Source organism: Pelophylax lessonae (genome assembly GCF_965119305.1).
Source record: "Pelophylax lessonae genome assembly, chromosome: 2".
In the NCBI taxonomy this organism is placed as follows: Eukaryota; Metazoa; Chordata; class Amphibia; order Anura; family Ranidae; genus Pelophylax; species Pelophylax lessonae.
Window position 1 is genome coordinate 721,357,558 of NC_138769.1, and position 17,234 is coordinate 721,374,791.

Below are 17,234 nucleotides of genomic sequence, written 5' to 3' on the forward strand. Positions count from 1 at the left end.
GACCTGAAAAAACTTGTCGCCCAGGTTTTTGTGGCTTCAGCTTCTGCATACTTGTTAGGGGTCTGTGATACTAAGTATAAATGCTGGAGAAGAGAGAAACATTTTTTGAATAATGGAAGCCTTTGTATTTTTTTCAGAATGGGCTTCCCATAACCGTTTTGCCCCATTCCGGTGATCCATTTATCTAACAAATTAAAGCTAGGTTCCGGGCAGAAATTTTTTTTTTTTTTACCTAAAAATACCCCCAGGACAGTCAGGGCTAGTGCATTTAGGCAACGATAGCCTCCGAACTGCCCCCTGTTTCACTTACCTTTTAAGAAGAAAAGCTTACCTTGAAAATGTCTTGTCCAGTGCTGCCATCTCAGGTGTGGGCAGCTGAAGCGGGAGCATCCCTCTTTGTGACGTCAGAGTCCCAGAATGCCCTGCACCGACCCCGCTCTTCATTTCCGGGGCAGGCGTGTCATCCCTGAACAGCTTCTGGGCATGCCCAGAAGCTGTTCAGCAGGGAATGACGCACCTGCTGGAAGTGACGAGTGACTCCGGTGCAGGCGCATTGACTCCTGGGATCGATGACGCTCATCTCCCAGGAGTCAATACAAGGAGGAAGTGACGTCGGAGGCCACGGCCACAGAGGGTCTGAAGAGGAAGGAAGGTAAGTATATTTTCATTAAAAGCAAGGTATGTGAAACAAAAAAAATTGTAATCATCCAATTCTCTTTCAGGTTCATCTAAGCTAGCGGAGGTGCAAAGATTGTTTTTAGGGTGGAACTCTGCTTTAAGCACATAGTGGCACCTGGTCTTTAGCTGCTTCTTGCTTGTGCCACATACATACAAATTTGCCTGAAATCTTTGGTCAATAATCTTTGGGACAAACTAAAGCCTAGTATACACCACTAGTTTTTTTTTTTTTTTTTTTTGTTCAACCCGAAAAAAAAAAAACTGACAGCTGCTGTACTATCTGATGATAGGACAGTGATCTCCATGCTGTTCTATTGTGGTCTGACAGTGGGATGACCCCTGCCAGTACACTCCAGTTAGTGCTCTTAGCCATTGGCTGAGAACGCTGATTGGGAGCAGAATTGCTGGCTTCTGTCGGACCAGCTGCCATTTACAGTTTAAGGGAACAGGATCTTTTTTTTTTTTTTTGGTTAACAAATGCTTTAATTTGCTTCTTCTTGTTGCCTTGGCGGTATGTTTTGGGTCCTTGTCATGCTGAAAGACCCATCCATGACCCATCTTCAGTGTTCTGGCTAAGGGAAGAAAGTTCTCATCCAAGATTTTACAATATATGGCCTCGTCCATTGGCTCCATTGGCACCTCAATGCAGCAAAGTCGGTCTTTACTTTTAGCAGTGGTGGCTGGTGCTCAAAATTTTTTGGGGGGGCGCAAACCGAAAAATGTAATAGGCATTGCTTTGCGGCAAAAAAACGCTGTAAAAAATTGCGTGACTTTGAGGTCACAAAAGTGTGAAAGGGGCCTTCAGTAATAAAAGTATAGTGTGCCCCCTTTCAATGCAGACTGACCACAGCGTGCCCCTTTTCAATGCAGACTGACCAGAGCGTGCCCCCTTTCAAAGCAGAGTGACCAGCGTGCCCCCTTTCAATGCAGAGAGACCAGCGTGCCCCCTTTCAATGCAGAGAGACCAGCGTGCCCCCTTCAATGCAGAGAGACCAGCGTGCCCCCTTCAATGCAGAGAGACCAGCGTGCCCCCTTTCAATGCAGAGTGACCAGCGTGCCCCCTTTCAATGCAGAGTGACCAGCGTGCCCCCTTTCAATGCAGAGTGACCAGCGTGCCCCCTTTCAATGCAGAGTGACCAGCGTGCCCCCTTTCAATGCAGAGTGACCAGCGTGCCCCCTTTCAATGCAGAGTGACCAGCGTGCCCCCCTTCAATGCAGAGTGACCAGCGTGCCCCCCTTCAATGCAGAGAGACTTACCTGCAGCGGCGGCATTCTCCTTAGTCCCCCGCGTCTCCTCGAGTCCTCCCGCCTCCTCCTCGGCCAATGGCATGCGTTCGCCTTTCGGCCAATCAGGAAGCGGGTCTCGGACCAGGTGGAGGATCCGTGTGACAATAGCGAATTTTCATTCGCTATTGTCACACAATGGGTGGGCTCGGGGCGCACTGCTCTGCGCCCTGGGTCCACCCTTTTCTGAAGCCTGTTTTTTTTTTTTTTTTTAAGAAAGTTTTTATTCGATTTTCAAAATTTTACAACAAAGTACAATGCATCGTGCAATATGCAGGTAGTCTGAACAGTGAATACAAACACGGGTCAAACATCATAGAGCCAGTATCTCCCACAGATGCACTGTTGGGGAGGCTAGGGAGAAACATCAAACAGAAATAGAAAACAGAAATAGGGGAAAGGGATGGGAGAGGAGGGGGGGGGGAGGTAGGAGAGGGCGGGTTATTCATGTTGATGCTGGATGCATCCTAAGGGAGTAAGAGTACACTGTAAACATACCCCCAAACATGGGAACTGAGGGGTGCGCCAATCATAACACTTGACGGGTAGTAGTAAACTTAAAGGAACTGTGCAAGAGGGTGATAGAGGGGGAGGGGAGGGTGAGGAAAAGGTGTGAGAGGGGGGGGGGGATGAGGTAGAAGAAGGGGGGGGGGAAGGGAAGTCCGAGTGAACAATACTTGGAAGGAAGAGATGGCAACATCCTTATATGCAAGCTAAGGTAAAAACAAGCATTGTAAAAGTTATGTATATATCCGTTGTTCATGGAACATATAATCATTTAAGTGAGAGATGAGGGTGGGGTCTCCCATCTATGAGAGTAGTGTCCAAGTCATTGGGGCTACGAGGAAGATGAGTATAGTAGAGTTCTACGTAGGCAGTCCATTTCCTCCAGAATTGGGCCGCATTGGCTTTGTGTATGGTCAGGTCCAAGTGTTCCTTCTGTAGCAGAGTTCCAAGATCTGATCTGACTTATCCAATCTTGGGTGGTGTGGAGGACACCCAGTGGCGAAGGATGACCCTTCTGGCGACCATGAAGCATGTAAGGAGCCATGGTTTGTGCTTCCTCGTAACCATAGATCTACGTTTAGAGTCCAATCCTGGGGCCGAGTTAGGCGCCCCATCCAAGTGACCAAATAGAAGGGGGAAAGGGTCTTTGGTGGGTTGAAGAGTGGTGACCCTAAGGGCCAGAAGTTCTACCTGGTCCCAGAACTTTGATATAAGAGGGCATGTCCACAACTTGTGAAGCAGAGTAGGGCGGACAGATAGGCACCAGGAGCAGGCTTGGTATGGAGAGTCCATCTTGGAGGAAGAAAAAGGAGCATACGCATGGTGAAGTATCTTAAGTTGTTGCTCCCTCCAAAAAGCATTGCAAATGTGCTTGCAGGTGGCGTTGAAGCCTGCCAACAGGAGAGGTTTAGTGTCCGAGAGTGAGAGTGCCTTATCCCAAGAGGAAGCAGTAGAGTCTTTATTCCTAGATTCCAATTCAAGCTGGAGTGGGCGGTAAATCTGTGAGAGTTTTAAGGGGGGGTTTCAAATTTAGAGAGTCCAGTGGATCGGAAGCGAAACGGGCATTTGGCTTGGCACATAAAGAGTTCACAAATGCGTGCAGTTGGTGCACATAGAGAAAGTGGATTGGGGGTATTCCATAAGTCGAATGAAGCGTGTTCAAATAGAGCGGGGATCCAGAAACGGAATCATAGAGTTGAGATAAAGATTGTAGTCCATTAGATGCCCATAGGGAGTAGATCCGTTCCAGATTGAGGTGATAGAGAGCAGGATGTCCACCAATGCGAAGGTGACGAGACAAGTGTTTAGGAAGACCCAGCTTTCGGCGTATTTCCTTCCATGCAGCACCCGTGTCTCTGAGTAGGATATGTTGACGTAAGTGCATGGGTAATTCACGGAGCTTACAGTGTAGAATAGCTCCAAGACTGTACGGGTAGGCCACTTGCGATTCTAGTTGGAAATTTGAGACCGTTGAGGTGCCATGTATCCAGTCAAGACCTACCCTTACCAGGCTACACAGATTATATAGTCTAATGTCGGGAAGATTCATGCCACCTCTGAGTCTTGGAGGGTACAATTTATGCAATGCCATGCGGGGTCTCTTTGAGGACCACAGAAAGATTTTAAGGGCCTTTTGGAGAATGAGCAAATCTTTGTGTTTAATTAGAAGGGGCAGGGTCTGGAGGACATATAACAGTTTTGGGAAGGAGACCATTTTGTAAAGATGACACCTCCCAATAAGGGAGAGTGGAAGTTTAGACCACCCAGCAAGCTCTTTGGTGAGTTTCTGGATGAGAGGGGAGTAGTTTAAAGTGTACAGGGAGGATGGGGTCCTGCCTATTTGAATTCCCAGGTATTTGATGTGCGTTTTAGCTAGCGGAAAAGGGAGGACTGTGACCAGGGGGGGGGGGGTATGGGGGCGTGCGGATTTCAGCGACAAGATCTCACTTTTGGCATAATTTATGCGAAGTCCGGAGCATAGTCTGAATCTGTCAAAGATGGATTTAACCATCCCGATGTCATTCGCAGGGTCAGAGGTAAAAAGTAAAATATCGTCGGCAAACAAGACAGAACGCAACGTTATGTCACCGATTCGTACTCCCGACAGAGGCGCATGATTCACTAGGTAGCGCGATAGGGGTTCCAGGGCCAGATTGAAAAGGAGGGGGGAGAGGGGGCAGCCTTGACGAGTGCCTTTGTGTAGGGGAATGTCGTGGGACAAGATATTTGAGGTGACTACTTTCGCGGAAGGAGACTTATACATGGCAGCGATAAGGTGGAGGAAGGGGCCAGTGAAACCAAATTTCCGGAGAACCAGATGTAGCCATTGAAAACTGACATTGTCAAACGCTTTTTCTGCGTCTAATGTGAGTATGGCTAGATCTAGATGTGGTTGAGTTTGTTGTTGGGACAGCACAGCCAGGACTTTTCGAATGTTGGCGGTGGCAGAACGTCTTTGGTGAAACCTGATTGGGATGTGTGAAGGATAGTGGGCATAATGTGCGCAAGTCTGCGGGCTACAATTTTCGATAATAACTTGGCGTCTATGTTGATCAAGGAGATGGGGCGGTACGACCCCGGTTCTGAGGGATCCTTTCCTGGCTTGGGGATAAGTTTTATATGAGCTTGAGAGCCTGTGGGGATGTAGGGGCCACCATCTAGAATAGACTGAAAAGAGGACAGTAGAGAGGGGGACAGGGTCTCTTTGAGTAGCTTGTAGAATTCTGATGAGAATCCATCTGGACCTGGGGCCTTTCCAGGGGAAAGGGAGGAGATGGCATCTAAGACTTCCGAAATGTCAATAGGGGCATTTAGTTGGGAGAGTTGGGAATCCGAGACTACGGGCAATGTGACGTCTTGGAGAAAGGTGTTTGATTCAGCCTCATCTATGGGATCTTTGCCATAGAGAGCAGCATAGAATTTTTCCATGACTAAGTTTACATCTACTGGGGCAGAGACTAGAGAGCCCGCGTGGTCTTTTAATGACTTAATTGGCGTGGTGTTGAGTTGCCCCTTGCAGAGGCGAGCCAGAAGTTTACCCGATTTGTTCCCAAACTTGTGATATTCCAGGTCAAGAACTGACTTGTGGAAATGTTTCCGTGATAATGCCCATCTATCAAATTCGTGTTTGGCCTCCTTCCATTGCATCACATGCTGAGGTGAGTGCTGCTGTTGGAGACGGGCGTGGGCCGTTCGCAAAGTCTCACTAGCCTTGACATAGCTAGCCGCCACTTTTCTCTTGTAGGCAGAGGCGAAGGCAATAATACGCCCTCTTAGCAACGCCTTGCCCGTCTCCCAGAGCAGGACTGGATCATTAGTGTGTTGGGCATTGTGTGTGAGGAAGTCCTGCCATGTGTCTTCTAGTGTTGCGCGCAGTTCGACGTTATCGGCCAGATATGAAGGGAAACGCCAAGGCTTATAGTTGGAAGCCGGGGTAGGGAGCGAGATGGTGACCGAAAGGGGGGAGTGATCAGAGATGACCATGTCAGAAATCTCGGGCGTATGTGTCAAAGGGAGAATGGATTGATTACCAAGAAAATAGTCTATTCGTGAGAAGGAATCATGCGGTGCCGAATAGAATGTATAGGAGCGTTCAACGGGGTTTGCCAAGCGCCAGATGTCAGTGAGCTGAAGACTTTCTGCAAAGTTAGCGAGAGGGGAGGTGTAGGTTCTGGGCATGCGCGACATCGCTGGGGCAGGAGTTGATCTATCAATAAGCGGGTCTATAACCGCATTTAGGTCCCCTCCCAAAAGAAGAGGTAAGTGAAGGTGGGGTGCCAGATGGCCAGTGAGTTGCTGGAAAAATGGTACTGAGGTGGGGGTAGGAGCGTAAACATTGGCCAATACCAGGGATTGGGAGTTTAACTCCAGGAGGAGGATCAAGAGTCTGCCTTTCCGTATCTGAGTGTAAGGTGGATATGTCGGCGGACACACGCTTGTGTATAAGTGTTAATACGCCTGCCTTGCCCTTGGTAGAGGCCGAACTATAAACCCGACCCACCCACAGCTTCTTCATACGGTGTATGTCCGCCTGGGATAGGTGGGACTCCTGAAGGAGGGCAACATCTACATTGAGGCGGCGTAAGTGGCGTAATACAGCCATTCGTTTGTGGGGAGAGCGGAGACCCTTCACATTCCATGAAACTATACGTAAATTAAGGAGGGTAACTCACTAAGATGAGTAGCTTGCTGGAAGGTAATGGTTGTAAATCAGAGTACACTCGGAGAGTACATGTGGGGGTGGGGAAGGAAGGCTCAGGGGAGGCATGAAGATAAGGAGTGTCAGGGGAAGGAGTTTCGTGCCGTTCGCACTCCGGGGGACCCAAAGTGAGAAGGGGCGAAACTAGAAGAGAAATAAACAAAAAGGAAGAACATACCATCATAAATGTGGACTTCACTTTTTTCCGTATGGAATCAACTCCTACAGCGTTACCGAAAGAAAGCTGAGTTCGCTCATGCTGGTATCAGATGAGGTGCACTGCGGTGAAAGGGATGATGGACATTCCAGACGCGAGACCCCAGATGTAGAAGCCATGAGGAACCAGTACTTCGAGAAGGCTGTATACAAGAGTATGACAAACATAACAGTGAAAACATTTTAACCTAAATACTGACAATAAAACATTACCAGGACAATTCAAGAATACATATAGTGGCAATCAGGGGGCACCAACATATTCTCAGAAACCAAATCGCACTCGGGCGATGAGAGTAGTGAAGAGATTAGGTGTCAGCGATAACTTAGCTCACACGGGCAGAGCCATAATGAGGGAACAAAACCTGGGAAGAGCAGATGGGTCAACGGCGTCTGTCCCTGTAAGAAGTGTTAGAAGAGAAGCGACCCCTCTTAGGAGATTCCTTGCGGGGGCTGCGTACATCCCTAAGAGCCGGTGAAGCAGACGGCACCGCAGAGGGTTGTGTGTCCATAGAGAGGTGGAGGTGGTTTCGGATGTATTCCGTGGCTTCCTCCGGGAGGGTGAAGGCTTTTGATTCGCCCAATTGATCAGTGAATCTTAAAGTGGCAGGATAGGCAAGGGTGAACTTGAGGCCTTTTTGGAACAAGGCGTTACAGGCCGGCTGAAAAGCCTTTCGACGGCGTGCCACTTCCTGGGAGTAGTCCGCGAACAGGAGCAGTTTATTGCCGTCCAGGATTAGTGACTTGGCATTTTTGAAAGATCGTAAGATGGACAGCCTGTCAGCGTAATTCAAGTAACGGACTATGACCGGGCGGGGGGTCTTGCGATCGTTGGAGGGCGCGCCCAGGCGATGAGCACGTTCCACTGTACTGGAGTCCGTGAGACCAAGCGCCTGGGGGATGCGGGTGGAACAAATATCAGAGAGATGACCCGTATTGAAAGATTCAGGCAGACCAATGATTCTTAAGTTGTTCCTACGAGACAGATTTTCAAGATCGTCAATCTTTTCCAGGAGATATTGCTGCTTTTGGGCTGTCTTGGCTTCAGTAGTGAATGTGGATTGAAGTTCCTCCTCCAGGTCAGAGACTCTAGATTCCACCTCCGTTATGCGCTTTGCATGATCGCCCAGCTCCTTGCGTAACTGGGCAATCCCTGCGGTCACTGCGCGCTCCACCGCCTCAGATATGGTAGGAGCTATGATGGAAGCCACCGCCTGTGCCATCATCAAGTACTGAGGGTCTGAGGCAGAAATGTGAGAGGGCTCTGTGTGCTGCAGGGCCGAGCCATCCACAGCAGGCGCGGCGGCCATATTGCCCAGGGGGAGGGGGGCGGCCTGGAGCGGTGGATCTTGTGGCAGCACAGCCGAGTTACCGGCAGCTCCGTGCACAACAAAGCGGTCCATCCGCGCGGGACAGTGCTTGGAGACTCACCGGCACTTGTGGAGCAAGAGAGGGCAGTTGATGAGCGGTATAGCAGGATTTTATATCACGGCTGTGTCGGAGCCGCTGCGCTCACTCCCTCTCCATACGGCGCCGGAACCGGAAGTCCTCTGAAGCCTGTTAAAGCCTCTGTCTCTAATCAGATGATTAAAAAAAAACCCCAGTGAACTCCATGCGTCCGACGCCCCGCATGTAGCTTAGGGGCCGGACGCATGGATAGGGGGGGCAGCGCCCCTGCACCCCCAACGCACCAGCCGCCACTGACTTTTAGCAGAGAAACCGCCCCAAAGTAAAAAAAAAACCTGAAAAAGAATTGGATAAATTAATTATTTTTCTTTGTTTCATTTACCTTGTTTTTAATTAAAATAAACTTACCTTCCTTCCTCTTCCTCCTTATGCGGCCGCAGCCCCTGACATCAATTCCTCCTTTGCATTGCGTCCTGGGAGATGAGCGTCATCAATTCGAGGATGCAATGGGAATGGCCGGCCGCTACTCTGATTGTCGATCGCAATCTACAGCGCATGCGCGAGATTGCGATCGGCATTCTGGGTAGCCAAGAACCAGGAAGAGGGACACAGCGGGGGACACCACGGCTTCAGATGCCCACACTGGAGATGGCCGCGCTCTCCAATCAATTTTAAAGGTAAGAATTTATCTTTATTACATAACTGTAATGTGTGGTTAGTGTAATTGGCGATGGCTTAGGATTAGGGGGGTATGTTTAGGTAAAAAATGTTTTTGTGGCCGAAACTCCGCTTTAATTTAAAGCATTTGTTTTATGTGTTTTTCTGGATTTTTGGTTGAAATTCTGTCTCTATCATTTAAAATACACCTATGATAAAAAAAAAAAAATGATAGCCTCTTTATTTCTTTGTAAGTGGGCAAACTTACAAAATCTGCAGGGGATCAAATATTTTTTTCCCCACTGGATTGACACCCCCAGCAGTTCTGATATGGCAGTGTGAACTAGAGGGCTGCATTGGGTTTGGGCTCCCGCAGGACCCAATGCAAATCTTGCCGGAGCGGGCGGTTTTACCTCTGCTGTGGGCGGTCAAAAAATTTTACAGGTACACGCGGGGAATGGTGCGATTTGGTGTAACGTATTTTCCGGCGTATAAGACGATTTTTTTTTTTATAATAAAAAAAATATACCCCGTAAATCGGGGGTCGTCTTATACGCCAGGTACTGTAGCTTCAGCTAGTTACAGAACATCCATATTAAAAATGTTCGCCTGCTGGATGTGTATACAGTACCTTTGGCAACTTAAAGAATGTCCCTGTGCTGTAATACTCTATGTACCGTGCCGAGCCAATCACGGCAAGCGGTGTATTCTATTAATGCATACAAAGCCTGCTCGGATTGGCTGAGTCAGAGAGGCGGGCTTATACAACCTTTGCCAATCCGAGGAGGTTTTGTATGCAATAATAGAATACACAGCTTGCCGTGATTGGCTCAGCGTGGTACATAAGAGTATTACAGCACAGGGACGGTTCTGTAAGTAGCTGAAGCTTATTGTATACTCATCCAGCGGGCTACACGATTAATAATAGAGAAGTTCTGTATGTAGCAGAAGCTACAGTACATATTAAGGCACATCCAGGGGGCTAAAATATTTAATAGGGGCGTGATGGCTCCACTGATGTTATGAAATGGTGTTGCCTCAGAAGAGGGGGTAGTCTTATACTGCGAGTATAGGGCGAAACCGCAGGAATGGACACAAAACATTGCAGGTGCGGGCGGGAGTGGAACACAAACATTGCAGGTGCGGGCGGGAGTGGAACACAAGCATTGCAGGTGCAGGCGGTAGTGGAACACAAACATTGCAGGTGCGGGCGGGAGTGGAACACAAACATTGCGGGTGCGGGCGGGAGTGGAACACAAACATTGCGGGTGCGGGCGGGAGTGGAACACAAACATTGCGGGTGCGGGCGGGAGTGGAACACAAACATTGCGGGTGCGGGCGGGAGTGGAACACAAACATTGCGGGTGCGGGCGGGAGTGGAACACAACATTGCGGGTGCGGGCGGGAGTGGAACACAACATTGCGTGTGCGGGCGGGAGTGGAACACAACATTGCGGGTGCGGGCGGGAGTGGAACACAACATTGCGGGTGCGGGCGGGAGTGGAACACAACTTTGCGGGTGCGGGCGGGAGTGGAACACAAACATTGCGGGTGCGGGCGGGAGTGGAACACAACATTGCGGGTGCGGGTGGTCCTGGTCATACATTCAGCGGGTGCGGGTTTAATAAAACAGTCCCGCGCAGGACTCTAGTGTGAACTGCCTGCGAGTTGAGTGCGATGTGGGAACCCGAAGTGGATTTGCAGGGTTCCCGCATTGCATATATGTGAACTGGCACTGACATTTGCTGCACAGATAACAGGATCCAATGGCTGAGAACAGTACCCCACTGGCTTATACCTGTCCCCATGTCTCTGTTCCAGTACTCCTGATGCTTTATTATTTGCCTCATTAAAAAACAAATACTAATCCTTTTTGTAATCAGGCAAGGCTAAACATGGGCTTGTCATAATGGCTTGTTTCAATGTCTATTGCTTTTTTTTGTTCCTCTTAATTCGAAATGTGTAATTTTACTAAATGTCAGTGTATATAAAGGGTTTGCAATCTGTGACATGTTTGGAATCCATGTTCTACAATACCCTGCAAGGCCCAACCATCCCCTGAGTGCCCTTTGACTCCTCGAGAGAGGGTATGCTTGCATTAAAGCCTTTCCTTCTGATGTGCAATGTTTACCCCCCCTTAACCACTTGCCGACTGCCCCGCCGCAGATTTACTGTGGCAGGGCGGCTCGGCTGCTCATAATCACATAGCTCTATGTGATTATGTGCATGTGGTCTTGGCAGCGTGTGCGCCGCCGGAGCCACACTCCTGCTGTGATTAGACACAACGGGAGCCAAGCCTGTGGGAGGAGCAGACGCGATGGCCACCGGCCTCCCGCAATCTTCAGGGAAACTGACAGGAGAGCTGCCTGCCTATGTAAACAAAGCAAGCGGGTCTCCTGTTAGACAGGCACAATGAGATTGTGTTTCTCCGCTAAGCTGAAACACCGATCTCTGTGTGCCTTTCACAGAGCCCTCCCACAGTTAGTAAGCACAATCAGGCTCACACTTAACCCTTTGATGACCCCCAGTATTAACCCCTTCTCTGCCAGTGTCATTTATATAGTAACAGTGCATATTATTTAGCACTGATCACTGTATTGGTGTCACTGGTCCCCAAAAAGTGTCACTTAGTGTCAGATTTGACAGCCACAATGTCGCAGTCCCGCTAAAAATTGCTGATTGCAATAAAATGTCCAAGAATCTATCACATGGTTTGTAAATGCTAGAACCTTTGCGCAAACCAATTAATAACCGCTTTTTTGGGATTTTTTTTTACCAAAAATATGTAGCAGAATACAAATTGGCCTAAACTGATAAAAAAAATTTTTATTTTTTTATTTTTTTTTTTTTATTGGCAATGTTTTTATAGCAGAAAGTAAAAAACATTTTTTTTCTTCCAAATTGTCGCTCTTTTTTTGTTTATAGCACAAAATCTAAAAAACACACAGGTGATCAAATACCATCAAAAGAAAGCTTTATTTGTGGGGAAAAAAAGGACATCAATTGTATTTGGGTACAGCGTCGCACGACCGCGCAATTGTTAAAGTAATGCAGTGCTGAATCGCAAAAAAAATGGTCTGGTCATTAAGGGGGTAAAACCTTCTGGAGCTGAAGTGGTTAAAGATACAATGTCCCAGGAAGATTACTTTTCCTTAACTTATAACACCCCTCAGTAAAGATCACATTATCCTTCTACAACACAAGGGGTGCGGTTTAATGCCTTCTAATGGCTCAGTCCTACAGGATATCCACCGCAAAAGAGTTTGCAGCACAAGTGTAGATTTTATTAACCACTTAAGCCCCGGAGGATTTGGCTGCTAAACGACCAGAGGGCATTTTGCGATTCGGCACTGCGTGACTTTAACGGACAATTGCGCGGTCGTGCGACGCTGTACCGAAACGAATTTGGCGTCCTTTTTTTCCCACAAACAGAGCTTTCTTTTGGTGGTATTTGATCACCTGTGCGATTTTTTGATCACGCGCTATAAACAAAAAAAGAGCGTAAATTTTGCAAAAATAGCAATATTTTTCCCTTTTTTTTTATATGAAATTCCCCCAAAAAAAAATGTAAAAATCAAAATTTTTTAATATTTTCGGCCAATTTGTTTTATGCTACCTATGTTTGGTAAAAAAAATCGCAAAAAGCGTATTTTGATTGGTTTGCGCAAAAGTTATTGCGTTTACTAACAAAGGGAAAGATTTTTGTCATTTTTGTTGTTTTTTTTTTTAACGCGTAATGGCGGCGATCTGCGATTTTTTTTTGCGGTACTGCGACATTGCGGCGGACAGATCGGACCCTTGACTGACATTTTTGACACTTTTGGGGTTACCAGTGACATTTCTACAGTAATCAGTGCTATACATATGCACTGTTACTGTAAAAATGCACTGGTAGTGAAGGGGTTAACTTTATTTGAGAGGGAGGGGCTGTGTGTGTCCCTAGGGGCGTGATTCTAACTGTGATTGGCTGTGGCTTCAACTGTATGCAGAGTGATCAATGGATCTACATAGTAGATCCATGTGATCAGCTCTCATACAGAGAGGAGAATGACAGGCAGCTTGTTTACACAAGCTGCCTGACTATCTCCCTCTCCCCCGCCGATCGCAGAGTGGCCGGCGGCGATCGGGTCCGCCGGTCACGCGCGCGGGGGGGTCCGTGACCACGCGGGAGCGGGAGCGCGCCTCCGGCGGCGCGCGCTCGCTCCCTAAACCCTCACAGGCGAGCGACGTAGACCTACGTCACTTTGCCTGTGAGGGGCTGACCGCCCACGTAGATAGTCGTGCGGCGGTCGGCAAGTGGTTAAGGTTCTGCTGCATATACTGTACATTTTTTTTTTTTCCAAAAGATTTAGGTACTTGTGGGAAAAACTGCTATGAAGGTTAATCATCAATCAAATCTATATTTGCTGTTACCACCCTTTACCCTAAAGCAGTGATGGGGAACCTTGGCACCCCAGATGTTTTGGAACTACAATTGCCATAATGCTCATGCACTCTGCAGTGTAGTTGAGCATTATGGGAAATGTAGTTCCAAAACATCTGGGGTGCCAAGGTTCCCCATCACTGCCCTAAAGTGTATGTGTGTTTATAGATGTAGCCCTCTCCTAGGTAGGTGCTAGCAAAAGCATAGTTTTTGCTCTGCCTGCTTATCAGGAGAGCCTGATCGATAGTTAGGGCTGTTGCATGTGTCCATGTGTGATTCACCTGGTCTGAGGGAGTGAGGGAGTGTCCCCACTCTATCCAATAGGGGAGCCTGTTGGACAGTGGAGGAAACCCAGCCAGTGACACACAGGCTTTTGTGGCTGTCCCAGTGGGAGGGCACAACAGTGGTGCATCTTGGGATTGGTTATAAAAGCCAAGGGCACATGTGACAGGGCGTCTTTGGGCGGGAAGCCAGGTCCCAGGAGGAGGGTGGCGGCTGTCTCTCCTCCTGTCAGTGTGGAAGGGGGGTCACAGGCAGTTGGCCTAGTCCATTGGTCCTCAACTCCGGTCCTCAGGGCCCACTAACAGGCCAGATTTTAAGTATTACCTTGGGGAGATGAAGACTAGAGTACTGCAATCACTGAGCAGCAAATTATATCACCTGGGATGTATTTCAGTTATCTTGCAAACCTGGCCTGTTAGTGGGCCCTGAGGACCAGGGTTGAGGACCACTGGCCTAGTGGACCCGAGGTGTGGTGCTAAGCTAAGATATCCAGAGGATACAGACGGTGGAGCAAGTGACAGAGCAACCTGAGGAAAAACAGTGTCTGTGAGTACCAGGGAGCGTGCCAGGGGTCTGCCCAGGAAGGGGACCACTCCGGTGAGAGTCGGTGGACAGGAGCTAGCACACACAGCAAGTAAGAAAGGGGGTGCCAAGTTAGACCCTGAAGAGTAACCTAAAGCAGAGTTCACTTTCTATATCTTCACTTCTGTGGCAAGGTGAAGCAGCGGCCTTGCCGCACACACTAGAGTTAGATGTCCTCAGGATTTGTGCATAGTTTCTAAGTTGGAGTATCCCACTCATCCCTTCTCCTAGCCCAGTTCCAAATAAAATACAAAAAAACAAATCCCCTGGACTGTTCATTGACTGAGCCAAGAACTTAAAGTGATAAGTTTAACGGACTGTTGCTATGGGTAACCCAGGGGAATCCATTCTCAGCAGCTCCCACGGGGGCAGTGCTACATAGAAAATACATTTTTCTTTACTTTTAGATGGAGTGTGGAAGGATTAGTCCCCCTGGCAGGTTTTATTGCTTTTCGTGTCCCTTTTAGGGAGATTCACCCTCTCAATTAGTCCTGGTCACTGTTGTCACTGGGATAGACAGTGATTTGAAATTCAAGATTTTACAGTTGTCACCAGAACAAGAGGCAATCAGAAATCTTCCAATAGGGACAACTGTCTGAGAGGGGAATTCCCTTCCTTTTGTAGAAATTTCCTCTTACTTCCTATTGCATTTTCATGACCAGAAGTTAGTGTAAAACCACCCTACTAACTAAAAATTAAATAAACTAAAATCCCTGCATCAATAGAGATCCACAATCTAACACTAACCTATCTAGCCCTTTAAAGAAGAAATCGGTATACTTACTTTTTTTTAAGCTGATCAAGTCCGGTCTCCAGCGGCGGAAGCTCTGCAGAGGACACGGCTAATGAAGGCTGAGAAATGAATGGGAAGTGACGTCACCCATAGACTTACTATGGGGCTTCCATTGTCAGATGTGTCCTCTGCACCCGCCTACACCGTGAAGCCGCAGCTGACAGCTCAGCGCGGGATCGGGTCCAATTGGCTTTAAAAAAAAAACGGTATGTATAATGATTTCTTCTTCACAGGGCTAGATAGGTTAGTGTTACAGCGTGGATGTCTGTAGATGCAGCAATTTTAGTATTGGGGGGACTTCTACTTTACCCACTTGCCGCCCGCCGTAGTATTACTGCGGCAGGGCGGCTCGGCTGCGCAAAATCATGTAGTACTAAGTGCGTAGTACTACGTGATTTCGTGCACGTGGTTTCGGCGGCGCGCGCTGCTGGAGCCGCGCTCCCGCTGTGTTTAGACACAGCGGGGGGCGGGCTGCGGGAGGAGCGGAGGCGACTGCCGCTGCCCTCCCGCGATCGCCAGGGAAACTGACCGAAGACCCGCCTGTTTATGTAAACAAAGCAGGCGGATCTTCTGTCAGACAGGCAGGGAGAGATCAGCAGTTTCAGTTTCAGAACCCTTCCCTCACACAGTGAGCAAGCACATTAGGCATACGTTAAACCCCTTTGATCACCCCCAGTATTAACCCCTTTCTTGCCAGTGTCATTTATACAGTAAAAGTGCACTGATTACTGTAGTAATGTCACTGGTCCCCAAAAAGTGTCAAAAATGTCAGGGGTCCGATCTGTCCGCCGCAATGTCGCAGTCCCACTAAAAAACGCGGATCGCCGCCATTACTAATAAAAAAACAAAAAAATAAGTCCAAAAATCTATCCTGTAGCTTGTAAACGCTTTTGCGCAAACCAATAAATTTTTTCCTATATATATATATATATATATAATATAGGTATGTATGTATGTGTGTGTGTATATATATATAATATAATGTGTGTGTGTGTGTTTTTTTTTTTATATATATATATATATATATATATATATATATATATATATATAATCAATACATACATGATCTGGGTCTTCCGGGTAATTATACACAACGGGGAGCGGAGGGTACTGTGGATTGCCGATTGTTCGGTACAGACGCAGAACGGCAATCTGTCTATGTAAACAAGGCAGATCACCGTTCTGTGAGGAGGGAAGGCATAGATTCTGTGTCTCGGCAAAGCAAGGACATGGATCTATGCCTTCCCCTGGTAAAAGCACCAACCACAGTACACAGAAACACAAGCTAGGCACACAATTTAACCCTTTGATTGCCTCTGTTGTTAACCCCTTCCCTGCCAGTGTCATTAGTACAGTGACAGTGCATATTTTTTTTAGCACTGATCACTGTATTAGTGTCACTGGTCCCCAAAAAGTGTCTGTCAGTGTCAGAATTTTTTGTTTATAGTGCAAAAAAATAAAAAGCACAGAGGTGATCAAATACCACAAAAAGAAAGCTGTATTTCCAGGTAAAAAAGGACATACATTTTATTTGGTTACAGTGTAGCACGACTGCGCAATTGTCAAATAAAGTAACACAGTGCCATATCGCCAAAAATGGTTCTGGCCATGAAGGGAGGGGTAAATCTTCTGAAGGTCAAGTGGTTAAAATCGGACATAGAATTCTAAAAGGGGACAGAATTTTTCCTCTTTATTTCAGAACTGAAAAAAAAGGGTTAGGGTTGCATGTGCACTATGTGCACTAATATAAAGTAATCGTGAACAAAGTTGTTTGTGAGCCTTGCATGACTTTTTATGAAATGTCAGGAAAACATGATGATGTTTAATGATGTTCTTTCCATAACTGTACATCAGCATAGCAACGTCCTCTGTGTTCTGTCCTCTTCCCAGGTGTCTAGAGTCGCAGAGAGTACGATTGATCATGTGTTTGACATCCATGTAGAGAACGTGAAGGGCCTGACCCCCTTGCAGTCCACCGTATGGGGAGAAGCGGACTGCTATGTGCAGTATTACTTCCCTGTGCAAACCCAGGTCACCGGACTAGAAGCGGAACTGCCAGAGAGAAGTATGTAATAATAATAATCCATAATCCTTTAATATTCTGTACCAGCTAACAACGACGATTAGTCAAGTACATTTATCAACATTAAACCTCATTTGCCACATTATTGCCCAATGAAACCATGCAGGTCGGCTTGTAAGTTGGA

The 17,234-nt window shown here is 47.5% G+C and overlaps 1 protein-coding gene across 1 annotated transcript in view; it reads left to right on the forward strand.

Annotated features, from left to right (window-relative positions):
- C2CD3 (C2 domain containing 3 centriole elongation regulator) overlaps positions 1 to 17,234 on the forward strand; it is a 220,837-nt gene that overhangs the window by 91,166 nt on the left and 112,437 nt on the right. Inside the window, exon 17 of the mRNA XM_082245743.1 lies at positions 16,918 to 17,092. Within this exon, the coding sequence (XP_082101869.1) occupies positions 16,918 to 17,092 (175 nt within the window). The remainder of the gene's footprint in view (positions 1 to 16,917; positions 17,093 to 17,234) is intronic.